Below are 26,942 nucleotides of genomic sequence, written 5' to 3'. Positions count from 1 at the left end.
TATTGTAAAAATTTTAGGTTTCTACAGTCATTTGGTCGCTGTATAGCCCTTGTGGCTTAGCGCTTCTTTTTGATTATAATAATAATACAGTCATTTGGTTAAATATTTAGGTGTATTATGAGGAATATTCATGGTTTACCTCTAGATGACTGAAGAAGGACTTGCCTAATTGACTGCAACTCGTGCAGTCATCAAAAGAAACTTATAAGTACGCTACACGTAAAATATAAAGAAAAAATCTGTAAATAGGAGTATATGAAGACTGACGCGAGTTTCCAGTAATAATAATATTAAGAAGAACATTGCAGGGTAAGCGGTCTTCTTGCAACAAAGTTACCTGGATGTTGAATGAGACACTTGTGCAACATTCCTCTTGTGGATTTAGAGCTTAGTTATGATTATATTAGCTATGTAACATTTGGGTATATTTAAAGATACCCAAATGTTGCACAAGTGTCTTGTTCTTCACCTTGTCGGTTTTCTAAACCATTTATATACCCGGGTATAACCCTAGGAAAGTAGGAACGTTAAGTGCAAGTCTGGTACCTGCTTCTCATTACATAGCAGCAGATACATACCTAGAAGTTAGACAACTGCTGTGACTTGCTTCTTAGGGATGACTGGCAGTGCTGTATGACCCTTGTGATTTAGCGCTTAGTTTTTATTGTAATAATAATTAGGGAGGGCTTAAAAGGAACCCTAAGGAAAATAAGGTTTGTTTGGATTTTTAATCCAGAGGGTTAGCCACCTAAGATAATCAAATAATGGAAAAGGATATAAGTTAGTTTGACGTTTTTTGGGTTATCCTAGGTAATCTACACATTTGCTGATATGTGTGGTAATTTATGTAATTATTTATGCGTATAAATAAGCTTACTTATGCCATCAGTGACTGTCTTATTTCCATTGAGGTCCTAGGGATCCCATGGCTCAGCTGCCAGTGCACTCGCCTCACACACTGAGTGTCCATGGTTCAATCCCTGGCATGAGTGGAAGCAGTGGGTATGTTTCCTTACACCTGCTGTCCTTGTTCAATCATTGTTTTCACAAAAAGCATTTTTGATTATATGAATATATCTTTTGTCTTATACAAATTTTGATTCACTTATAATTAATAATCTACTGTACAACTATGAAATAATTACTATCCTACTGTACAACTATGATATACTCCTTAGCGTTAAGTAGACTGTAAGCCAATAATGTTAAGTTGGCCCATAATGCCTAGGCATAATAGAGGCTCTCTTTGTATTGCAACCCACTATTGTAAATACAAAATCTCAATGTACTGTTTGCAAAGACATAAAATAAATAAATAAATAAATAAATAGCATCTTTTAAGTAGGTACTTGCGTGTTAGCCAACTGGTGTAGGTCGCATCCTGGGGACAAGATTAAAGGATCCCAATGGAAATAAAACAAGAGTCCTCAATGACACACTGACTTTCTTGTTTACCCTGGGTGGCTATCCCTCCAGGTTAAAAATCTGAACAAATGTTATCTTGTCCCTTAGGATGTTATCCGCAACAGTCGACTAACATCCAGGTACCTACTTGCTGCTAGGCGAATAGGGAGAAGTGTAAGGAAACATGCCTAATGTATAATGAAAATTCATATATAATTTAGTAGCTGACATGTTTTTCTGGTATTAGTTTCAATGAAGTACATGTTATCTAAATTAATTTCAGTAATTTCTATAGTAACAGCTTCCACTGTAGCTTTTGAAGTAGCTGGTGCCAAATTGAACATATCAACAATGAAAATGCATAAATATTTTGGCTATGTTTATGGGGTTTACAATTATATTTTTTCCATTCTGTGACAACAGCAAACTGCTTTTCTCACGAATTATGGCCTATTCAACTCTGAGACTTTTCATCTTTGTCTGAAGGAAATAATTCTGTCATGCTTAACAAGGACCCCCAATGGAAATACAAGGACCCCAATGGAAATAAAGTCACTTTGACTTTTTTGGGTTATTCTAGGTAATCTACATATATGCTACTATGTACTGTGTGATAATCTGTGTAACTGTATTTATATGTACCTGTGGTATAAACCTTGGTAATAAATACCGACAAGTTGGTTTAGAAAGACACGTAAGCAAACACTATGACATATTTATTAGAAAATGTTTCGGTCCTGGGACCATGATCACTTCTAACATACAGAGGTAGAAAGACATTATATATATAGGCGGAGAGTGAGGTGTGACACACGTGACCTGAGAAAGTCATAAGAACATAAGAATGGAGGAACACTGTAGAAGGCCTACTGGCCCATGTGAGGCAGATCCTTATCAAAACAACCTCTACCTATGATGAGGACGGGTAGACGATGAAATCATGTGATTCCTGTGTTGTTGGGTTGGTGCTGCTTAAGTATCATGTATGCCAATGTTTTTGAAATTTTGTAGTTTCCAGTGTTGCGTTCTATAGTGTCGGTGACAGCGATTAGTGAGGCTTCTAGGCACTGTCGGCGTCTGAGGTCTGGTTCGGTGAGAAAGAGTTGTGCCTCATTCCAGTTCATCAAATGCCCAGTGGAGTCTCTGTGGAGGACACAGGCGTACCTTACATCGTGTCTGTTAGAGGCATTTCGATGCTCATTCAGGCAGACTGCAAGATCTCTGCCTGTCTCGCCTACATATTTCTTGGGACAGAACCCACAGGGGATAGTGTAGATGCCTGCTGTAGAAGTTAGAGGTGTGGGGCTGCGTTTCGTAGTGAGGTCTTTGATAGATGATGTGTTTATGGTGGAAACGTTGATGTTACTCATAGCAAGTGCCCGGCGAGTATTCGTGGCAACATCGCCACATGGGAGTACTATGAACTGCTTAGGGGGCTGTTCCATGGGCAATTTGTTGAGGATAGCTTGTGCCTTGAGTCTGCAATCTTGGATGAAGAAAGATGGGAACTGAAGACGTGTAAAGGCTTGTGTTATGTAAGTGCATTCTTCTTCCTGAAAACAAGGGCTGGAGATGCGAAGAGCTCTCAAGAAGAAGCCAATGAGGACTCCTCTCTTAGTGCGGGTGTCTTGTTATGGCCTTCCTAAGACACACAAACCTGGCATCCCACTACGGCCTATCACTTCGGGCATAGGGAGTGCACCACACAGACTAGCCGGCCACCTTGCCAAATACCTTTCAGCGCTTCTGGGCACCATCAGTCAAGCCCACCTCAAACACTCAGGTGACCTTCTCTCCCGAATTTCCAACCTGAATGTCAAAAACAAAAGCATGGCTTCCTTCGATGTCACAGCCCTCTTTACCAACGTTCCTACTGACGCTGCAATCAACATTCTGAGACAGAGGCTCACCGAAAACCATGACCTCCCTTTACCTCTTCTAGATTTCATCAATCTAGTGGAACTTTGTGTTAATTTCAACTTCTTCAAGTATCAGGACAACTGTTACAAACAGTGCTTTGGGATGGCAATGGGCAGCCCGCTCAGTGCTGTGCTTGCCAAGCTCTTCATGGAAAGCCTGGAGACAGAGAAATTCAGCACCCTCATTCCCAACACCATCACCTGGCTAAGATACGTTGATGATATACAGTGGACCCCCGCATAGCGATATTAATCCGTGCAAGAGAGCTCATTGTTATGCGAAATTATCATTATGCGAATGAATTTTCCCCATAAGAAATAATGGAAATCAAATTAATCCGTGCAAGACACCCCAAAGTATGAAAAAAGAAAATTTTTACCACATGAAATATTAATTTTAATACACACAAACTGAAAAAGGCATGCACAATTACATGACACTTACTTTTATTGAAGATCTGGTGGTGATTGATGGGATGGGAGGAGGAGAGAGTGTTAGTGTTTAGAAGGGGAATCCCCTTCCATTAAGACTTGAGGTGTCAAGTCCTTTTCTGGGGTTACTTCCCTTCTTCTTTTAATGCCACTAGGACCAGCTTCAGAGTCACTGGAGTTCTGTCGCACAACATATCTGTCCATAGTGGCCTGTACCTCTCGTTCCTTTATGACTTCCCTAAAGTGTTTCACAACATTGTCAGTGTAATAGTCACCAGCACGGCTTGCAATAGCTGTGTGAGGGTGATTTTCATCCATGAAGGTTTGCACTTCAAGCCACTTTGCACAGATTTCCTTAATCTTTGTAGTAGGCAATTTCTTCAATTTCTCTCTCCCCTCCTTTGAACCAGTTTCCTCAGGTCTGGCCTCTTGCTGTTGAAGTTGATCTATCAGCTCATCAGTGGTTAGTTCTTCATTGTCCTGCTCCACCAACTCTTCCACATCATCCCCACTAACCTCCAACCCCAAGGACTTTCCCAATGCCATAATGGATTCCTCAACTGGCATAGGATTCTCAGGGTTAGCCTGAAACCCTTCAAAATCCCTTTGGTCTACACATTCTGGCCACAGTTTCTTCCAAGCAGAGTTCAAGGTCCTCTTAGTCACTCCCTCCCAAGCCTTACCTATAAGGTTTACACAATTGAGGATATTAAAGTGATCTCTCCAAAACTCTCTTAGAGTCAGTTGAGTTTCTGAGGTCACTACAAAGCACCTTTCAAACAGAGCTTTTGTGTACAGTTTTTTGAAGTTTGCAATAACCTGCTGGTCCATGGGCTGCAGGAGAGGAGTGGTATTAGGAGGCAAAAACTTCACCTTAATGAATTTCATGTCCCCATAAAGTCGCTCTGCCACGTCTGTAGGATGACCAGGGGCATTGTCTAACACCAGGAGGCACTTAAGTTCTAATTTCTTTTCAGTTAGGTAATCTTTCACATTGGGGGCAAATGCATGGTGTAACCAGTCATAGAAAAAGTCCCTAGTGACCCATGCCTTACTGTTTGCCCTCCACAGCACACACAAATTTTCCTTGAGGACATTCTTTTGCCTGAACGGTCTGGGAGTTTCAGAGTGATACACTAATAAAGGCTTCACTTTGTAATCACCAGTAGCATTGGAACACATCAACAGAGTAAGCCTGTCTTTCATAGGCTTATGTCCTGGGAGTGCCTTTTCCTCCTGAGTAATGTAGGTCCTGCTTGGCATTTTCTTCCAAAACAGGCCTGTTTCATCACAATTAAACACTTGTTCAGGTTTCAGTCCTTCAGTTTCTATGTACTCTTTGAATTCCTGCACATATTTTTCAGCTGCTTTGTGGCCCGAACTGGCAGCCTCACCATGCCTTATCACACTATGTATGCCACTACGCCTCTTAAATCTCTCAAACCAACCTTTGCTGGCCTTAAATTCACTCACATCATCACTAGTTGCAGGCATTTTTTTAATTAAATCCTCATGCAACTTCCTAGCCTTTTCACTTATGATCACTTGAGAGATGCTATCTCCTGCTATCTGTTTCTCATTTATCCACACCAATAAGAGTCTCTCAACATCTTCCATCACTTGCGATCTCTGTTTCGAAAACACAGTTAAACCTTAGGCAAGAACAGCTTCCTTGATTGCCTTTTTGTTGCCCACAATAGTAGCGATGGTTGATTGGGGTTTACTATACAACCTGGCCAGCTCGGAGACACGTACTCCACTTTCATACTTATCAGTGATCTCTTTCTTCATCTCTATAGTAATTCTCACCCTTATTCCTGTAGGGTTGGCACTAGAAGCTTTCTTGGGGCCCATGGTCGCTTATTTTGCAGATAAAATCACCAGAAACACTGTAATAATACGAAATGTTCCGATTGTATGCTTGGATGTTACCGCGGAGGCTGGCTGGTAAACAATGCCACCGGCGGAACATGTGAGGCTGGCTAAGGGCGCACATTAGACGCGTCTCGGACGAACAGCGTTGAGCGGGTTTTTTAGCGGTATGCGAGGCAAAATCTTGGCGATAAAATGTAGCGGTATGCGGATTTAACGTTATGTGATGCCAACAGTATGCGGGGGTCCACTGTATTGGTTTTCTATCCGAGACGTCTCAATATCCAGGCCCTTCTCAACAAGATCAATGCAGTTGAACCATCAATAAAGTTTACACTTGAACTCGAAAATGATGGCAAACTTCCTTTCCTCGACGTTCTACTGTGCAGATCTCCCGACAGTGACAAACTTCTCTTCAAAGTGTATAGAAAACCTACCAACAAGGACGATCTTATACATTTTTATTCACACCAAGACACCCGCACTAAGAGAGGAGTCCTCATTGGCTTCTTCTTGAGAGCTCTTCACATCTCCAGTCCTTGTTTTCTAGAAGAAGAATGCACTTACATAACACAAGCCTTTACACGTCTTCAGTTCCCATCTTTCTTCATCCGAGATTGCAGACTCAAGGCACAAGCTATCCTCAACAAACCGCCCATGGAACAGCCCCCAAAGCAGTTCATAGTACTCCCATGTGGCGATGTTGCCACGAATACTCGCCGGGCACTTGCTATGAGTAACATCAACGTTTCCACCATAAACACATTATCTATCAAAGACCTCACTACGAAACGCAGCCCCACACCTCTAACTTCTACAGCAGGTGTCTACACTATCCCCTGTGGGTTCTGTCCCAAGAAATATGTAGGCGAGACAGGCAGAGATCTTGCAGTCCGCCTGAATGAGCATCGAAATGCCTCTAACAGACACGATGTAAGGTACGCCTGTGTCCTCCACAGAGACTCCACAGGGCATTTGATGAACTGGAATGAGGCACAACTCGTTCTCACCGAACCAGACCTCAGACGCCGACGGTGCCTAGAAGCCTCACTAATCACCGACACTATAGAACGCAACACTGGAAACTACAAAATTTCAAAAACATTGGCATACATGATACTTAAGCAGCACCAACCCAGCAACACAGGAGTCACATTTCATCATCATCTACCCATCCTCATCATAGGTAGAGGTTGTTTTGATAAGGATCCGCCTCGCATGGGCCAGTAGGCCTTCTACAGTGTTCCTCCATTCTTATGTTCTTATGACATTCCTCAGGTCACGTGCGTCACACCTCACTCTCCGCCTATATATACAGTGGACCCCCACATACCGTTGGCATCACATAACGTTAAATCCGCATACCGATACATTTTATCTCTAAGATTTTGCCTCGCATACCGCTAAAAAACCCGCTCAACGCTATTCGTCCGAGACGCGTCTAATGTGCAGCCTGAGCCAGCCTCACATGTTCCGCCGGTGGCATTGTTTACCAGCCAGCCTCTGCGGTAACATCCAAGCATACAATCGGAACATTTCGTATTATTACAGTGTTTTTGGTGATTTTATCTGCAAAATAAGTGACCATGGGCCCCAAGAAAGCTTCTAGTGCCAACCCTACAGGAATAAGGGTGAGAATTACTATAGAGATGAAGAAAGAGATCATTGCTAAGTATGAAAGTGGAGTGCGTGTCTCCGAGCTGGCCAGGTTGTATAGTAAACCCCGATCAGCCATCGCTACTATTGTGTCCAAGAAAACGGCAATCAAGGAAGCTGTTCTTGCCAAAGGTTCAACTGTGTTTTTGAAACAGAGATTGCAAGTGATGGAAGATGTTGAGAGACTCTTATTGGTGTGGATAAATGAAAAACAGATAGCAGGAGATAGCATCTCTCAAGTGATCATAAGTGAAAAGGCTAGGAAGTTGCATGAGGATTTAATTAAAAAAATGCCTGCAACTAGTGATGATGTGAGTGAATTTAAGGCCAGCAAAGGTTGGTTTGAGAGATTTAAGAAGCGTAGTGGCATACATAGTGTGATAAGGCATGGTGAGGCTGCCAGTTCGTACCACAAAGCAGCTGAAAAATATGTGCAGGAATTCAAGGAGTACATAGACAGTGAAGGACTGAAACCTGAACAAGTGTTTAATTGTGATGAAACAGGCCTGTTTTGGAAGAAAATGCCAAGCAGGACCTACATTACTCAGGAGGAAAAGGCACTCCCAGGACATAAGCCTATGAAAGACAGGCTTACTCTGTTGATGTGTTCCAATGTTAGTGGTGATTGCAAAGTGAAGCCTTTATTAGTGTATCACTCAGAAACTCCCAGACCGTTCAGACAAAAGAATATCCTCAAGGCTAATTTGTGTGTGCTGTGGAGGGCAAACAGTAAGGCATGGATCACTAGGGACTTTTTCTATGACTGGTTACACCATGCATTTGCCCCCAATGTGAAAGATTACCTAACTGAAAAGAAATTAGACCTTAAGTGCCTCCTGGTGTTAGACAATGCCCCTGGTCATCCTACAGACATGGCAGAGCAACTTTATGGGGACATGAAATTCATTAAGGTGAAGTTTTTGCCTCCTAGTACCACTTCTCTCCTGCAGCCCATGGACCAGCAGGTTATTGCAAACTTCAAAAAACTGTACACAAAAGCTCTGTTTGAAAGGTGCTTTGTAGTGACCTCAGAAACTCAATTGACTCTAAGAGAGTTTTGGAGAGAGCACTTTCGCATAACAATGAGCTCTCAGGAACGGATTAATATCGTTATGCGGGGGCCCACTGTATAATGTCTTTCTACCTCTGTATGTTAGAAGTGATCAAGGTCCCAGGACCGAAACGTTTTCTAATAAATATGTCATAGTGTTTGCTTATGTGTCTTTCTAAACCATATGTACCTGTACCTGAATAACCTTACTAAACCCAAACTCCCCTACCATTATGCATATCATTTTTATAGCATATTTGTATAATTTTATGGGGCTCAGTAAGATGCCACTTCTACACTCTGATTCTTAATCATAGTTCTTTTGCAAAAGTAAAACAGACCAGCTAAATTGATTCATAACATTGTAACCCATTCAAGGGTTGCAACATAGGTACAGTATGTATTTACCTGTTTGAGTCCCATCTGCCTTAGTGAAAAATGTCCCCTATGTTGAGATGAATGATGTTCAGGAGGTCAACCCCTTTGCACCCCAGTCCCAGAGCTGATCTACCAGGCTGTTGGCACTAGCCACACACAATCCAACATATGCCCCACAGCCTGGCTGATGATGAACTCGCTTGAGGAGCTTGTCCAGTTTTCTCTTAAAGACACACAGAGAAAAAATGGCAGCTAGGGATGCAATGAGCTTTTTTGTGTGTACTACAGTTGAACCTCGGTTTTTGCTTGCCCTGCTTTTTGTTGAATTCAGTTTTTGACGACTTTTTTCGTCAAAATTTTGTCCCAGTTTTTGTTCATCACCTCGGTTTTTGTCAAGTTGACAGTGGTCCACCGTACTGAACGTGTCCGCCCACGTGCACACAAAGCATCCCACACGTTCCGAGTCAGTCTGGCTTTGTTTCTCGTTGGTAGAGAGTGGTAGTGATGGTGGTAGAGGGTGGTAATGATGGTGGTAGAGGGGTGGTAGTGATGATGGTAGAGGGTGGTGGTAGAGGGTGGCAATGATGATAGTGGGTGGTAATGATGGTGATAGAGGATGGTAGTGTTGGTGGTTGGTAGTGGTAGTGATGGTGGTAGAGGGTGGTAGTGGTTGTGATGGTGGTAGAGGGTGGTAGTGACTGTGGTAGAGAGTGGTAGTGATGGTGGTAGAGGGTGGTAGTGATGGTGGTGGAGGGTGGTAGTGATGGTGGCAGAGGGTGGTAGTGGTTGTGATGGTGGTAGAGATTGTGGTAGAAATATCGTAGGGGTTCTTAAATGGAGATATCGAGGGTTGAAGGTAGACACACTGGTTGGATGGTAACGATATATTGTCAGACTGTGATGATGGGAAATGGAGCCCAGCCTCTGCCTGTCGTAGCCTATGTCTAATGCCGACTGAGACCAGGGCAGAGGTATGAACGTACACATGCACATCCCGTGACGTCACACAGTCACTTGGCCTAAGGGGTCTTTTATCTAAAGCACATGGATGATACTGATATGCTATACAACACAGGGATCAGCAACTATGCTGACAGCTCGGTCATGTTACGTATGTCGTCTCGACATACACTACTATCTATAGGCTGAACAGGCAGGTGGTTCTGGGCTGATTCTATACAATAACAAAATCATATATAACTTAGAATTAATGGATTGTATCATAATGGATGTTAACAAAATGAATTTTACGTAATGGGTGTTAACGTAATCACTTTTAACGTAATGCATTACAAACTATGAGAACAAATCATTGTACAGTATGGATGGAATTGATAGATCGATCTGTATTCATGCACTCTACGGATTCTGAGGAAGAATAAATATTTATATATACAAGGTGAAATTAACAGCAAAGGCATCTGGTGCGCACTCAGATCGTTACTGTCAAATTCTCAGAATACGGAGGGAACGTGAATACAAAATTTTTTTTTTTCTGAAAAACTAATCAGTTAATAACAAACAGTTGACAATTTACTTCATCTCGGACATCTAGTTATACAGACTATGTACATTTAAACCCAATTCTGTGAGGGTGAGGTTTACATATGCAGAATGGTTATCATCTCTGGGAGGATCAAATTCCTCTGCAATGGCTAACACATGCCTTGACTGAGGGAGATCTGAGCGAGTATCTACAAAAGATACTTGTGGGGTTTCTCATTACTTGTCGAGTACGCAAGGAGTAACGACTGAGTATTCGAGGTAGAGGGTACAGAGTCAAGAGGATTTTCAGCATCTGTCACATTAGTCTGGGTAGCAATATCATCAACATCGCATACTAATTTCATATGATCTAAATGCGATTCTTTGTACTTACCAGTACTAATTTCTCTAACCTTATACTTATTACCAGAGATATGTTCTACAACTCTATAAGGTCCGACAAACTTTTGATCGAGCTTAGGCATTTCGGATGTTTTATTGAAATTTGTCAGCATTACTCTTGAACCTACTTTTACTTTTGATGGTTTAGCATGGCTATTAGTTACTCTAGTAAATTCTGCTGTTGATTTGTGAAGTGTTTCACGAATTCTTCTAAAAACACTCTGAGCCATGCTGGTACGAGTTGCTACGAAATCATGAAGGTTGCAATTTGGTTTCGGAGTGGAATATAACAACTCATAGGGTAAACGCTTGTCTACACCATACAATGCATAATGTGGAGTGTCGCCTATGGAAGCATTGTAAGCAGAATTTATGGCACATTGAACATCTGGTATGACTTCATCCCAGGTTTCACTATTGGGGTTGATAGTGGCTCTCAGGACGTCAAGTACAGTGGACCCCCGCTTAACGATCACCTCCCAGTGCGACCAATTATGTAAGTGTATTTATGTAAGTGTGTTTGTACGTGTATGTTTGGGGGTCTGAAATGGACTAATCTACTTCACAATATTCCTTATGGGAACAAATTCGGTCAGTACTGGCACCTGAACATACTTCTGGAATGAAAAAATATCGTTAACCGAGGGTCCACTGTACTTTCTTATTGGTTCGTTCGGCTAACCCATTGCTGGCAGGATGATGAGGAACAATGGTGGATTTAGAGATCTTGTACAAAGTACACAAATTTTCAAGAATCTCATTACAGAATTCACCTCCATTATCTGTTACTAAGGACTTTGGGGTGGTATGCCTGCAGATAATGCGTTCTTTAAACGCTTTAGCTACTGTCTCGGCAGTCTTATCTGCAATAGGAACTAACTCACAATATCTGGTGAAATGGTCTACCATAACACACAGATGTTTGTTGCCTTGGAGGGAACATTTAAAATTGGTTAACAAGTCAAGGGCAACTCTTTCCCACGGTTCGCTAGTGGTTGGGTACACTTGGATAGGATTAGGACCATTGACATTTCCTTTATGTTGCATACAAACACTACATTTCTTAACATACTCTGAAATGTCAGTTGCCATACGTGACCAAAAGTATTTCATTCTGGCTTGTTTCACAGAACGATCCATGCCAGGGTGTGCAACACCTGGTGCATCATGAACTAGCTGTAGAGCTACGTTCACTAGTGACTGTGGAATTACCAACTCTTCCACATCATCCCCACTAACCTCCAACCCCAAGGACTTTCCCAATGCCACAATGGATTCCTCAACTGGCATAGGATTCCCAGGGTTAGCCTCAAATCCTTCAAAATCCCTTTGGTCTACACATTCTGGCCACAGTTTCTTCCAAGCAGAGTTCAAGGTCCTCTTAGTCACTCCCTCCCAAGCCTTACCTATAAGGTTTACACAATTGAGGATATTAAAGTGCTCTCTCCAAAACTCTCTTAGAGTCAGTTGAGTATCTGAGGTCACTACAAAGCACCTTTCAAACAGAGCTTTTGTGTACAGTTTTTTGAAGTTTGCAATAACCTGCTGGTCCATGGGCTGCAGGAGAGGAGTGGTATTAGGAGGCAAAAACTTCACCTTAATGAATTTCATGTCCCCATAAAGTCGCTCTGCCACGTCTGTAGGATGACCAGGGGCATTGTCTAACACCAGGAGGCACTTAAGTTCTAATTTCTTTTCAGTTAGGTAATCTTTCACATTGGGGGCAAATGCATGGTGTAACCAGTCATAGAAAAAGTGCCTAGTGACCCATGCCTTACTGTTTGCCCTCCACAGCACACACAAATTCTCCTTGAGGACATTCTTTTGCCTGAACGGTCTGGGAGTTTCAGAGTGATACACTAATAAAGGCTTCACTTTGCAATCACCAGTAGCATTGGAACACATCAACAAAGTAAGCCTGTCTTTCATAGGCTTATGTCCTGGGAGTGCCTTTTCCTCCTGAGTAATGTAGGTCCTGCTTGGCATTTTCTTCCAAAACAGGCCTGTTTCATCACAATTAAACACTTGTTCAGGTTTTGAGTCCTTCACTTTCTATGTACTCCTTGAATTCCTGCACATATTTTTCAGCTGCTTTGTGGTCCGAACTGGCAGCCTCACCATGCCTTATCACACTATGTATGCCACTACGCTTCTTAAATCTCTCAAACCAACCTTTGCTGGCCTTAAATTCACTCACATTATCACTAGTTGCAGGCATTTTTTTAATTAAATCCTCATGCAACTTCCTAGCATTTTCGCTTATGATCGCTTGAGAGACGCTATCTCCTGCTAGCTGTTTTTCATTTATCCACACCAATAACAGTCTCTCAACATCTTCCATCACTTGCGATCTCTGTTTCGAAAACACAGTTAAACCTTTGGCAAGAATAGCTTCCTTGATTGCCTTTCTGTTGCCCACAATAGTAGAGATGGTTGATTTGGGTTTCTTGTACAACCTGACCAGGTCGGCGACACGCACTACACTTTCATACTTATCAATGATCTCTTTCTTCATCTCTATTGGAATTCTCACCGTTATTGCTGTAGGGTGGGCACTAGAAGCTTTCTTGGGGCCCATGGTCACTTATTTTCCAGATAAAGCACCGAAAACACTGTAATAATACGAAATATTCCGATTGTATGCTTGGATGTTACCGCAGAGGCTGGCTGGTAAACAATGCCACCGGCGGAACATGTGAGGCTGGCTGAGGGCGCACATTGGACGCGTCTCGGACGGAGAGCGGTGAGCGGGTTTTTGGGCGGTATGCGAGGCAAAATTTTTGCGATCAAAGCAAGCGGTATGCAGATTGTATGGTATGCGATGCGTACGGTATGCGGGGGTCCACTGTAGAAGGTCACCAGGGAAAGTAATCTGGTCGACAACAAGAAAAGCAGCAGTAAAGTCTCTGCCTTGGATAGTAAAGGTGAGCGAAGTCTGCCCTCGGACTCGCAGAAGAGAACCAGCTACTCCACTAAGGGAGGTTACAGTAGTTGGTTCAACGAGGAGGACACGGCGTAACTGCTTCTCTTTAAACAAGCTAGACCTAATGATATTAACTGCGCACCAGAGTCCATGAACACATGAACGGGCGCATTATGGACAGAAGCTTGTACTAAAGGACCAATCGTTTCATTAGGAGTTATATGCAAACAGAAAGGTGGGTTGTCATCGGAGAAGGCATTTTCTACTTTATCCCCAAATTCCTCTACGTCAGAGACGTGTGAAGCAGCATCAACAGCAGGGTTGTCATTCTCAAGGCTGGCTAAGGCTTCATAGGAATTTTGGACTGGGATGGTGTACTCGTTATCACCTACTACTGTCACGACTGGACGAGTAGACTTGGGCGCTCGGATTCCCCCGAATTGGAAGAATGAGCCTGGTTCTGGTTAGTTTGTGAACCACGACGTCTGTTTCCTCTCCTGACTCTGCGGTTGGAACGGCCACGGAAAGATCTAGAGTACTGCAGGTTGTAGAGAACATTGCACTCAGATGTGTCATGTCCATGAATTCTATGATAAGTATAGTAGGGAAGATCTGACTGGTACTCATCATCAGTACGACGCTTCTTAGGGTGACTATCATGACAATTAATAGCAATATGGCCACGGTAACCACAATTGTAGCAAATTCTTTGACTGTGGATACTGTACATACTATGGGTGCTACGAGAATGATGGCTCTTAACACTAGCTTTGGATGATGGACGCGAGTGATTAAGGTTGGGAGTTTTGGTAGTAGCACAAACTAGAGGAGGTACAGGAGTAGACAAAGTGGTTGGCATAGACTTACGATAAGGGAAGGTTCCCTCGGGACACAAATTTCGTACATGGATGAGAGCTGCGAGTGGTCCCATAGTAGCATCTAGCGGACTTGAATTGTACACATACATAGATGTCGGTGGCATTAGTTGTTTAATAACTCCAAATGCGGCTAATTTGGCAAACCCATCAAGGGCTGGTTTATCGTTATCTTTAAGGTATGTACTTGGAATTTTGACCTGCTTTAACGAATGAGGACATTAGGTTATTAAGACGAAGAGCAAACTCATCTAATGACTCTTCTGGCCTCGGAGCTGTGCAAACTAATTCTTTGAGAACGACAAACAGATCGGTTTCTCGCACCGGTTCAAGATAGTTACGAATTAACTGTTCATAATCTTGCCACCTGGTTAGATCTTGAAAGTCCTTCATACGAATTAAGTTGAATACATGTGAGGCTGCTGGAGAACGGGCTAGACTCTCCTTTCCGATACTGATTAAACAACTCTCAGATGGAAGACCATCAACTGAAGCATCAGCTCTGGCTCGAACAGCGGTAAACCAACCTTCAAGGTTGTCTGGGTTACCATTGAACAATGGCATAGCATCATACGGATCACGACTGAAATTACGCAGGCTAGAAGTCTGAGTATGTCTATCGTTTGATAAGGAGTTACTCGAATTTTGGGCTGACGCATTAATGGTTGTACTAGCAGCATGTGCTGAGGCATCGCTTGAGAAGACTTGAGACATATTTGCAAAATGTAAAACAAGAATTTAGAGAAACAAAAGAAAATGTAACTGAGGAACACACAACACAGTGAACTTAAATGGGAAAAAAAAATGCTTAACTATTCTGCATAAGTAATTAAAAATTGTCAGGTCACACAGTAAGCAAAGAACTCACAGTCACAGAGAAAATGCTTATCTGAACAAACAACACTTTGAAAATCAAGAGAACTTGTGCTTTACTCAAATCTAATTTGCTCAATTTTACTTTAAATTGAATGAATGGCACAGTGAGTTGTCTTTTACTTTCAATGCAACAGGGAAATACACAATAAAATGATAAAATGGACTCAATAAAGCTTGTGCAAAAATGAAAAACTGGGACACAATTCACTGAAATAAAATAAAATGGCACACAAGGAATAAAATATTATGCACAGAACAGAGCATATGAAACTGCACTGAAATAACTGTAGCAATATTGCAAATAATTGCTAGTTAAAAAGTATTGCACAATGCATAAAATCTCTGCAAGAAAATTTTTAAAGACAACACAATATTTGCACAAGAATTATTGCAAAATGAGTAAATGTGCAATAATAAAAATTATTACACACACAAGAAAAGAAATATATCAAGGAATGAACACTTTAACTCTTAACTGCACTCAAGCAACACTTAACAAGCAAAAGAACAATTTACTCTAAAAGAAGAACTTAAAAATTGCACTAAGAGTGAATTTGTTCAATGAAACATGAAAAATAATAGGTGCTAAAATACAGAACAAAAAAGTTTGAATTCTTACAGTGGTGCAGAACACAACACATCAACATAAACACAATACTATAATTTTCTTGCAATGAAACTTGATGTGTGAAAACTTTGATAAGGTAATGATTTCTTGCTTGCACAAAATAATGGCACTATTGTCTGTGGAAATAAAACAAATTAGACACTGGCTAAATGAAAAGAATATGAACACAAGAATGTTCAACACACAGGGAACAAAAAAATACACAAATGCTAGGGATGAAAATGCAACAGACAATACTGAGTTGTGATGCAGGACACAATTAAATAAATTACTGAATTACTCCACTGAATCACTGAGAACACTAGGTGATTCTGAAGTGTAAACACAAGTTCTATACTGTTCATATGTTGCACACACAACAAAGGAAAAACACTAGGTACTTACTTCAGGTGTATAAAAAGAAACACAACACAACAGACATAAGATAATGCACGAAAATTAACACTGAATTAAGGAGATTATCAAATTATTGCAATCAGTATATGATAAACACTGAGTCTAATCAAGAGTCACTGAATGTCACTAAGAGAAAAATCACTGGAAACACAAAAAGAAATGTCTCAACACTCGCAAATGTCTCTATGAAAAATATTATCGCTGTAACGACTTGGTGAAGAATGAGGTAGATGGTGGAAGGTTGGAGGATTGTTTATGTCGTCTTGCTGCTGTCCTCTGCACACGTGATCGTAGAATTGCGCTTACATCGACGATAGACTTCACACAGGAGGCTTTTAACGATGGTGCGAAAGACACTCTAGCTCTTGACCCCCTATGTGGTCCTTAAAATATGGTGCTATAACCCCTAGTAGTGTACCAAACACTGGTAGAGGTTGGGTGAGTACCAAAACACAGTGAGAGTGGTTGGGTTAGTGGGTTAACAGGGCTGAGACCAGGCAATGGTGAGACACACGTGGTGAGTGGGTGGTTGGGCCTATGGGTTGAACGGCATAAGCCTCACTGGGGACAACCACACTGCTGTGAAGATATTCTAAGCTGGCTAGCATAAAATACACCCACGAAATACCACAACACCACTGGGATGAAAGAGAGCACTCAGAATTGCTTGGAGCTTGAATCACAAGCGATGAAGACTACTCATGTGGCTTGCTTGAGTACTGGGGTAAGACACCTGGGTTAGTTGCTAGCTGGCTTATCTTAACCCTTCACACAGAATAGCTTGATACTTCTCACGATGAGCACAGCAGGGGTGGCTCACGATGAGCACAGCAGGGGTGGAAGCTGGCTTGGCAGACAAAAGAACTGGATGGAGTAAGCTAGGCTAGACTGGACTCCCTCACCACAGACTGGAAGCTGGCTTATTTTGCAAACTCGGGTCAACCCCTCGGGAGTGATGCAAATAAGCAGATAAACACTAATACAAAGAGACTGACCATTGAATAATGTAGAAGCTGGTAGGAATTTGAGAGAGTAGCTGACTTGAGGTAGCAGGCTTGGCTAGGTCGGCCTACTGGCGACACGAACTGGCCGTCTTGCTGGTTGAAAGAAATCTCCATACATAGGCGTAATTATCAATTTTACGCCCACACCGCTGTCACCATTTATCGTAGGGGTTCTTAAATGGAGATATTGAGGGTTGAAGGTAGACACACTGGTTGGATGGTAACGATATATTGTCAGACTGTGATGATGGGAAATGGAGCCCAGCCTCTGCCTGTCCTAGCCTATGTCTAACGCCGACTGAGACCGGGGCAGAGGTATGAACGTACACATGCGCATCCCGTGACGTCACACAGTCACTCGGCCTAAGGGGTCTTCTATCTAAAGCACATGGATGATACTGATATGCTATACAACACAGGGATCAGCAACTATGCTGACAGAAGGTGGTAGTGATAGTGGTAGAGATTGTGGTTGAAGGTGGTAGTGATGGTGGTAGAGGGTGGTAGTGGTTGTGATAGTAGTAGAGGGTGATAGTGATGGTGGTAGAGGGTGATAGTGATGGTGGTAGAGGGTGATAGTGATGGTGGTAGAGGGTGGTAGTGATCATGGTAGAGGGTGGTAGTGTTGGTCGTAGAGGGTGGTAATGATGATGATAGAGGGTGGTAGTGTTGGTGGTAGAGGGTGGTAGTGGTAGTGATGGTGGTAGAGGGTGGTAGTGGTTGTGATGGTGGTAGTGATTGTGTTAGGGGGGTAGTAGTGATTGTGGTAGAAGGTGGTGGTAGTGAATGTGGTAGAAGGTGGTAGTGATGGTAGCAGAGGGTGGTAGTGGTTGTGATGGTGGTAGAGATTGTGGTAGAAGGTGGTAATGATGGTGGTAGTGATGGTGGTAGTAGTTGTGATAGTAGTAGAGAGTGGCAGTGACTGTGGTAGAGGGTGATAGTGATGGTGGTAGAGGGTGGTAGAGGGTGGTAATGGTTGTGATGGTGGTAGAGAGTGGTAATGATTGTGGTAGAGGTGGTAGTGATGGTGGTAGAGGGCAGTAATGATTGTGGTAGAGGGTGGTAGTGGTTGTGATGGTAGAGGGTGGTAGTGATTGTGGTAGAGGGTAGTAGTGATGGTGGTAGAGATAACCTCTCCTCCCTCTTCCCTCCTCTCTGTCTTCCATACGTCAACAAGAGTCTTCAGTAAAGGTAAAAGTGATGTTAAATGTTCATTTATCCATTTCATTAGTCCTTCATATTTATTTCTCATTGTTTTCTGTATGTAAAACTATAGTTACAGTGGAACCCCGCTTAACGATCACCTCCCAATGCGACCAATTATGTAAGTGTATTTATGTAAGTGCGTTTGTACATGTATGTTTGGGGGTCTGAAATGGACTAATCTACTTCACAATATTCCTTATGGGAACAAATTCGGTCAGTACTGGCACCTAAACATACTTCTGGAATGAAAAAATATCGTTAACCGGGGGTCCACTGTATTCTCTATATAATGTATTTTTTGTTAATACTTTTGGGTGTCTGGAGCAGATTAATTGGATTTACATTATTTCTCATGGGAAATATGCTTCAGTTTTCGTCGAATTCGGGTTTCGTCAGATTTTCTGGAACGAATTAATGACGAAAACCGAGGTGCCACTGTATCAGCTTATCCAGTAGCACATTGTGAAGTATGATTTTTTTAACAAAATTAGTCTGTAACATTTTGATTAACACAAGTTTAGATATGCTCTTTAAAGGGATAGTAATTGAAGGACTAAGAATAATAATAATAATAATAATAATGTACTAGGATAAATGTTGCATAATGCTTTAGTTTTCAGACTTGAATATAAGTTATCAGTTATGGTAATTGTTGATTGAAATATATTTTTTTATAAATTTAACACTACATGTGTATTTTTTTAAGGTTATGGTATTGTAATGCTGATGAAGAAAATCAAGTAACTAACATCCAAAAGAAAATGAACTCAAAAAGAAATTCATTAATACGAAGCAAAAAAGGAACTAAAAGAAAACAAAACAATGTACAACAGAAAAAAATGAAAAAGGTCTCCAAAAGAAAGGGATTCACCATTGACACAAGGAGCAGCAGTGTAGTGTCCATGTCTGGAAAACAGTCACAGAAAAATATATCAGTAACAAATAAAAGACATGCTTTAGGTTATGACAGCCTAGAAGAAAGAGAAAGGTAAGTAATGAATGCAGTATTTATAAAAAAAATTGATAAATTAGACACATGTGCAACACTTGGGTATATTTATTGAGGAAATGTTTCACCACACAGTGGCTTCATCAGTCCATCTTGGGATCTTAATACAGGGAATTCTTCACTTGCCTAACCCTTGGGCATGACCTACTTGCACATTGGACAAACGTGATACCACTTATGACTGCTGCACCTCTCCTGCCTACGGTATATAAGCTATTTCTTCGCACATATGCTGTATACTTTTCAAGATTGATGGACTGACCACATCAACTCAAGGCTGAGGGACTGATTACCTCAAACTTCTCCTGTTCTTCAGTGCTCTCCTTTGTATGGACTGATGAAGCCACTGTGTGGCGAAACGTTTCTTCAATAGAGATACCCAAGTGTTGCACATGTGTCTAATTTATCAACTTCTCGGTTCTCTGAACCATTCATCTACATAACAAAAATTTAATTTTATTGTGAATGTCAGTTGAAAGAATAAGCAGTACAAATAATTTTATTACTGCAATGTTTAAACTTTGTATTTTGAATGTGTTGTGTGAGATGTTGAGAGAATTAACTCTTTCTTTGTCCAGATCCCCAGAATTATAAGTGTTTGCAGTGATCACATTTTTCAAAAGAAAAAAAAAATTTTTTTTTCTTCCAAAATTGTAGAGAATCTTTTCCTGAAAGTAATGATAGCAAAAATATGAAATTTGATGGAAAACTTACCTGGAGTTTACCTGGAGAGAGTTCCGGGGGTCAACGCCCCCGCGGCCCGGTCTGAGACCAGGCCTCCTGGTGGATCAGAGCCTGATCAGCCAGGCTGTTGCTGCTGGCTGCACGCAAACCAACATACGAGCCACAGCCCGGCTGATCCGGAACTGACTTTAGGTGCTTGTCCAGTGCCAGCTTGAAGACTGCCAGGGGTCTGTTGGTAATCCCCCTTATGTGTGCTGGGAGGCAGTTGAACAGTCTCGGGCCCCTGACACTTATTGTATGGTCTCTTAACGTGCTAGTGACACCCCTGCTTTTCATTGGGGGGATGGTGCATCGTCTGCCAAGTCTTTTGCTTTCGTAGTGGGTGATTTTCGTGTGCAAGTTCGGTACTAGTCCCTCTAGGATTTTCCAGGTGTATATAATCATGTATCTCTCCCTCCTGCGTTCCAGGGAATACAGGTTTAGGAACCTCAAGCGCTCCCAATAATTGAGGTGTTTTATCTCCGTTATGCGCGCCGTGAAAGTTCTCTGTACATTTTCTAGGTCGGCAATTTCACCTGCCTTGAAAGGTGCTGTTAGTGTGCAGCAATATTCCAGCCTAGATAGAACAAGTGACCTGAAGAGTGTCATCATGGGCTTGGCTTCCCTAGTTTTGAAGGTTCTCATTATCCATCCTTATGGAATTGTGCAGGTGCAAAGTTAGCAGTCTTTGTGCATTTTATGGATCGGCAGTTTCGCTGAATTTGAGTCCTATTTTAAACCAATTCCATTGTTCAGTTTGGCCAAATTCTTATCAATTTTGCTAGTATGCTTTCTGTTCTATCAACTGAGGTAGAGGAACTACCCATTCAATTATCAAAAGTACACAGAATTTGGTAATCTGTTTAATTTTATGCAAAATTTCAAAAAAATCCAGTTTAACCCATAAACGGTCCAAACGTATATATACGTTTTTACCGCTAGTGCCCCAAACGTATATATACGTTTTATGTGTCCTACATTTAACATTGCCATGATAAGCCTGAGTCGCCTAGACGTGTGAGAATGGGTGTGAGCACTCACTGTGCACCATATTAAAATAATTGGGGATGCCTGGGTACCATATGCTCTTTTTTCCTATTAAAAACAACCATTTTTTTTTTTCTTAAAGTTGGGGCAGTACGGTAGTGAACGTATATATATGTTTGGACCGTTTACGGGTTAAAAACAGAGCTCAAAATAAACACTGTAGACATTGCAGGCACTGAAACAACATTTCCTCTGTACAGTAATCATACCTCCAAGCCTCTTCTTTATTACACTTATCTGCCAATTTGAATTCATAACGCAAAAAATAAAAGACTTACCCTGTTTCTTGGATAAGATAATATAACTAGGAATAATTTGTCATGGTTTACAGTGTCCCAATAATTGAATCATACCTATTAAAAACACATTAAACAAATGGAGGTGTGTGGTGTGTGTGTATGGGAGCCTTACCCATTGTTAAGCCGTTACGGCTTGACAAAGCTCCTGGAGAGCAAAACGTTGCCATGATAAAATGTCACATTAGTTGCACTTGTGTCCTTTTACTTTACATATTGTCGGTAATTCTACCAACATATATACAGTAAAAATGTTGATAATCAAAATCCGTGATAATGGAATCCGGCAAATTTATAGGGATGACTGTATTTGGTTGATCAATACACTATTTTGGGGGGCAGAAAGCCCTTAATTGTGTTTGTGAACTGATTACATAATGATATCTTTCTCTTTAATTACCAGAAGTTTGGCCACTGATTTATTTGGAGAGGATGCAGAATTACCAGGGAGTCTTTCACAAGAAGTATCCAGTCAAGATGTTTCTGCAGCCACTGGCACTAAGAGAAAAACTTTAGAAATGATTCCTGATGATCCCTTTGATATTCATGAACCAGTAATGAAAAATAGGAAAAAGCCAGCTTGGGTGGATGATGAGGAAAGGATTAGGTAATGTATAAGTATCATTACTTGTATTTTCTTGTGTGTGTCACTGCCTGTTTGTAATTGTCTGTTTGACTTTGTAAAGGCCAAATCTGTTTGATTTTATAAAGGATAAGTCTGTTTAACTTTGTGAGGGATAATATATAAATCACACCCAAAATTAATTTTTCACAACTTTTGAGAAACTGTAGCCAAACAGATTCTGTGTCTGATGTTTTTAATCTTACATCTGGTCTAACACAACAATTTAAATTATCTCTGACTACGTCTAACACAACAATTTAAATTATCTCTGACATACATCGCCACTCCACCACTCTTCCTGTTGACCCTGTCGGTGTGGAATAGTTTATAACCCTGTATGTAGCATTCAGAAGGCATTTCTCTATCTTTCAAGTTGAACCAGGTCTCTGTTATATCAATAATATCTATATTACCTGCACTTGCCAGTAATCTTAGCTCATCTATCTTATTTCTTAGACTCCTACTATTTGTATAGTAAACCTTAAGGGAGCTAGTCACTCGTTGCCTTCTACTATCTCTCTTTGTTTGTTGAGCAATTGCGTTGCTCAACATATATTTGGTTGCTAAATATACTATTTTGGGTACAGAAAACCCTTAATTGGTTCATGACCTGATAATATAATGACATCTTTTTCCTTAATTACCAGAAGTTTGGCCACTGATTTATTTGGAGAGGATGCAGCATTACCAGGGAGTCTTTCACAAGAAGTATCCAGTCAAGATGTTTGTGCAGCCACTGGCACTAAGAGAGATACTTCAGAAATGATTCCTGATGATCCCTTTGATGTTCATGAACCAGTAAAGAAAAATAGGAAGCCAGCTTGGGTGGATGATGATGATGAAACAATCAGGTAATGTTGTATGTGTGTCAGTACCTGTATTTTTTTGTGTGTTTCACTGTCTGTTTATAATTTTCTATTTGGCTTTGTTAGGGCCAAGTCTGTTTGACATTGTGAATGTTACTGACTCACGAAATCGTGATGACATGATTGCAAACAAACCATACCACCGGCGGGATTGAACCCACGGTCAGAGAGTCTCAAAACTCCAGACCGTCGCGTTAGCCACTAGACCAACTAGCCACAATAAGATTTGTCCAACTAGGTATATTTCTACACCATAGGAAGGTTAGCATAGGCACCACTGTGACCACAAATGCTAGTTGGACGAATCTTATTGTGGCTAGCTGGTCTAGTGGCTAACGCGACGGTCTGGAGTTTTGAGACTCTGACCGCGGGTTCAATCCCGCCGATGGTATGGTTTGTTTGCAATCGTGTCATTACGATTTCGTGAGTCATGTTGACGGCAGTGAGGGGACTTGAGCTAGAGTTCGTCACGGCCACGCTAGCTGGAGATTCGTCTGTAAAAACTTGCATTTGTGGTCACAGTGGTGCCTATGCTAACCTTCCTATGGTGTAGAAATATACCTAGTTGGACGAATCTTATTGTGGCTAGCTGGTCTAGTGGCTAACGCAACGGTCTGGAGTTTTGAGACTCTGACCGCGGGTTCAATCCCGCCGGTGGTATGGTTTGAATGTTACTGTATATGTGTACAAGTTTAGCCTTTAGTATTGGTGTTCTGCTTGTGTGTTTCAGGAGGTTTAAGAGTAATGAATATTCTTACTTTATTACAGATTATCATTTTTTTTTTCAACAAATCAACCACATCCCACCTAAAAAGAAAAACGAAAGTTTCTCTCTTTAACTTTAGTCTGTATACAGGAGAAGGGGTTACTGGCCCCTTGCTTCTAGCATGTTAGTCACCTCCTACAATACACATGGCTCATGAAGGAAGAATTTGTTCCACTTCCCCATTCAGATAAGAAATAAGAACAAGAACTTGTAAAACAATAGAAGAAAACCCAGAGGGGTGTATGTATATAAATGCTTGTACGTGCAAGTATAGTGTGACCTAAGTGTAAGTAGAAGTAGCAAGATGTACTTGAAATCTTGCATGTTTATGAGACAAAAAAAAAAATAAAAAGACACTGGCAATCCTACCATCATATAAAACAATTACATGACGGTAGGATTGCTTCCGTTTCACACTCACTTAGAAGAACGGTAGTACCTCCCTGGGCAGATGCTGTCTACTAACCTATTACCTAGTATTATTATTCTTCTTTCTTCTTTCAATGCACCAGCCGTATCCCACCGAGGCGGGGTGGCCCAAAAGAAAAAACAAAAGTTTCTCCTTTTAAATTTAGTAATATATACAGGAGAAAGGGTTACTAGCCCCTTGCTCCCGGCATTTTAGTCACCTCTTACAACACGCATGGCTTACGGAGGAAGAATTTTGTTCCACTTCCCCATGGAGATAAGAGGAAATAAACAAGAACAAGAACTAGAAAGAAAATAGAAAAAAGCTCAGAGGGGTGTGTATATACAGTGGACCTCCGCATGCCGTTGGCATCACATAACGTTAAATCCGCATACCGATACATTTTATCGCTAAGATTTTGCCTCGCATACCGCTAAAAAACCCACTCAACGCTATTCGTCCGAGACGCGTCTAATGTGCGGCCTGAGCCAGCCTCACATGTTTCGACGGTGGCATTGTTTACCAGCCAGCCTCCGCGGTAACATCCAAGCATACAATCGGAACATTTCGTATTATTACAGTGTTTTTGGTGATTTTATCTGCAAAATAAGTGACCATGGGCCCCAAGAAAGCTTCTAGTGCCAACCCTGTGGTAAAATGGATGAGAAATATTATCGAAATACTGTGGTACCATGGTCAACTGCTGATGCTGCTGCTGCTGTAGCACTGTCAGCTGCTGCTGCTGCTGTAGCACCGTCAGCTGCTGCTGCTGCTGTACCACCATCAGCTGCTGCTGTAGCACTGTCAGCTGCTGCTGCTGCACTGTCAGCTGCTGCTGCTGCTGCTGCTGTAGCACTGTCATTTGCTGCTGCTGCTGTAGCACCATCAGCTGCTGCTGCTGCTGTACCACCATCAGCTGCTGCTGCTGTAGTACCGTCTGCTGCTGCTGTAGCACTGTCTGCTGCTGCTGTAGCACTGTCAGCTGCTGCTGTAGCACTGTCAGCTGCTGCTGTAGCACTATCAGCTGCTGCTGCTGCTGCTGTAGCACCGTTGTTGGTGTGGTTTATTGAGAATACCAAGAAACAATTAACCCCAGAGGGTTAGCCACCCAGGATAACCCAAAAAAGTCAGTGTCATCGAAGACTGTCTAACTTATTTCCATTGGGGTCCTTAATCTTGTCTCCCAGGATGCAACCCACACCAGTCGACTAACACCCAGGTGAACAGGGAAAAATGCCTGGAATTAGTGCTCATATTGGTGAATTTAAAGCCAGCAAAGGTTGGTTTGAGAGATTTAAGAATCGTAGTGGCATACACAGTGTGATAAGGCCTGTTCTGGAAGAAAATGCCAAACAGGACCTACAGTACTCAGGAGGAAAAGGCACTCCCAGGACACAGTGTCTCATCAGTCATTGCTGCATCTTCAATAAAGGTAAGTGTCATTTATTCTTCATTTAGTAGAGTAGTACATGCACAATATATATTGTGCATGTACTACTCTACTATTGTGCATGTATCCTTTTTTTGTGTGTAGGAAAATGTATATTTCATGTGGTAAAATTTTTTTTTTCATACTTTTGGGTGTCTTGCACGGATTAATTTGATTTCCATTATTTCTTATGGGGAAAATTCATTCGCATAACGATAATTTTGCATAACAATGAGCTCTCAGGAACGGATTAATATCGTTATGTGGGGGTCCACTGTATATGCTTGTACATGTATGTGTAGTGTGACCTAAGTGTAAGCAGAGGTAGCAAGACGTAACTGAAATCTTGCATGTTTATGAGACAGAAAAAAAGGATACCAGCAATCCTACCATTATGTAAAACAATTACAGGCTTTCGTTTTACACTCGCTTGGCAGGACGGTAGTACCTCCCTGGGCAGTTGCTGTCTACTAACCTATTACCTAGTGTATTATTATTACATTTATTATGAAATATAACTGTAACCTTTTTAATCAGGTTGAGGGTGATGGGGTCAGTGTGTGATGACTGCTGTACCTTCAGTAAGAAGCATAGGCATACTGAGTTCATTAGATTAATATAGTTTACTAATCCTACTGGTTAATTTTTTTTTTCAACAAACCTGCCACATCCCACCGAGGCAGGGCAACAGAAAAGGAAAAACGAAAGTTTCTTTTTAAATTTAATAATGTATACAGAAGAAGGGATTTCCTGGTTAATTATCCATATAAAATCTTCAATAATTCATTGAGGTGTTTGGTGAAGAACACCTCTGAACCAGTTAGCATGCTGCAGCGATTCTTTCATTTTTTTTTTTTTTTCCAAAACAAGTTGGCCGTCTCCCATTGAGGCAGGGTGACCCAAAGAGAAAGAAAATCCCTAAAAAGAAAATACTTTCATCATCATTCAACACTTTCACCTCACTCACACATAATCACTGTTTTTGCAGAGGTGCCCAGAATACAACAGTTTAGAAGTATATACGTATAAAAATACACAACATATCCCTCCAAACTGCCAATATCCCAAACCCCTCCTTTAGAGTGCAGGCATTGTACTTCCCATTTCCAGGACTCGAGTCTGGTTATATAAAATAACCGGTTTCCCTGAATCTCTTCACTAAATATTACCCTGCTCACACTCCATTGTCATGTAAAAATACTGGTTTTACATTTTTTAAAATAAGACTGAATGAAGTAATATTTATTAAGTTTTATTTTCTTTAA

The 26,942-nt window shown here is 41.4% G+C and overlaps 1 protein-coding gene across 3 annotated transcripts in view; it reads left to right on the top strand.

Moving 5' to 3' along the window:
- wcd (U3 small nucleolar RNA-associated protein 18 homolog wicked) overlaps window positions 1-26,942 on the top strand; it is a 53,326-nt gene continuing 26,384 nt past the window's right edge. Inside the window, exons 1-4 of one of the 3 annotated variants that reach the window (XM_053775162.2) lie at window positions 1-309; window positions 19,214-19,495; window positions 21,986-22,189; window positions 22,855-23,058. In XM_053775162.2, coding sequence (XP_053631137.1) covers window positions 19,269-19,495; window positions 21,986-22,189; window positions 22,855-23,058 — 635 coding nt within the window. In that variant the 5' untranslated portion in view covers window positions 1-309; window positions 19,214-19,268. Of the gene's footprint in view, window positions 310-888; window positions 1,003-19,213; window positions 19,496-21,985; window positions 22,190-22,854; window positions 23,059-26,942 lie in introns of those variants that run through there. The other 2 variants (XM_053775161.2, XM_053775160.2) reach the window with 2 other exon arrangements.

The sequence above is a fragment of the Cherax quadricarinatus genome, chromosome 11, assembly GCF_038502225.1.
Source record: "Cherax quadricarinatus isolate ZL_2023a chromosome 11, ASM3850222v1, whole genome shotgun sequence".
Classification (NCBI taxonomy): domain Eukaryota; kingdom Metazoa; phylum Arthropoda; class Malacostraca; order Decapoda; family Parastacidae; genus Cherax; species Cherax quadricarinatus.
Note: the sequence above shows the minus strand (reverse complement) of the source record. Positions and strands in the feature narration are given on the sequence as shown.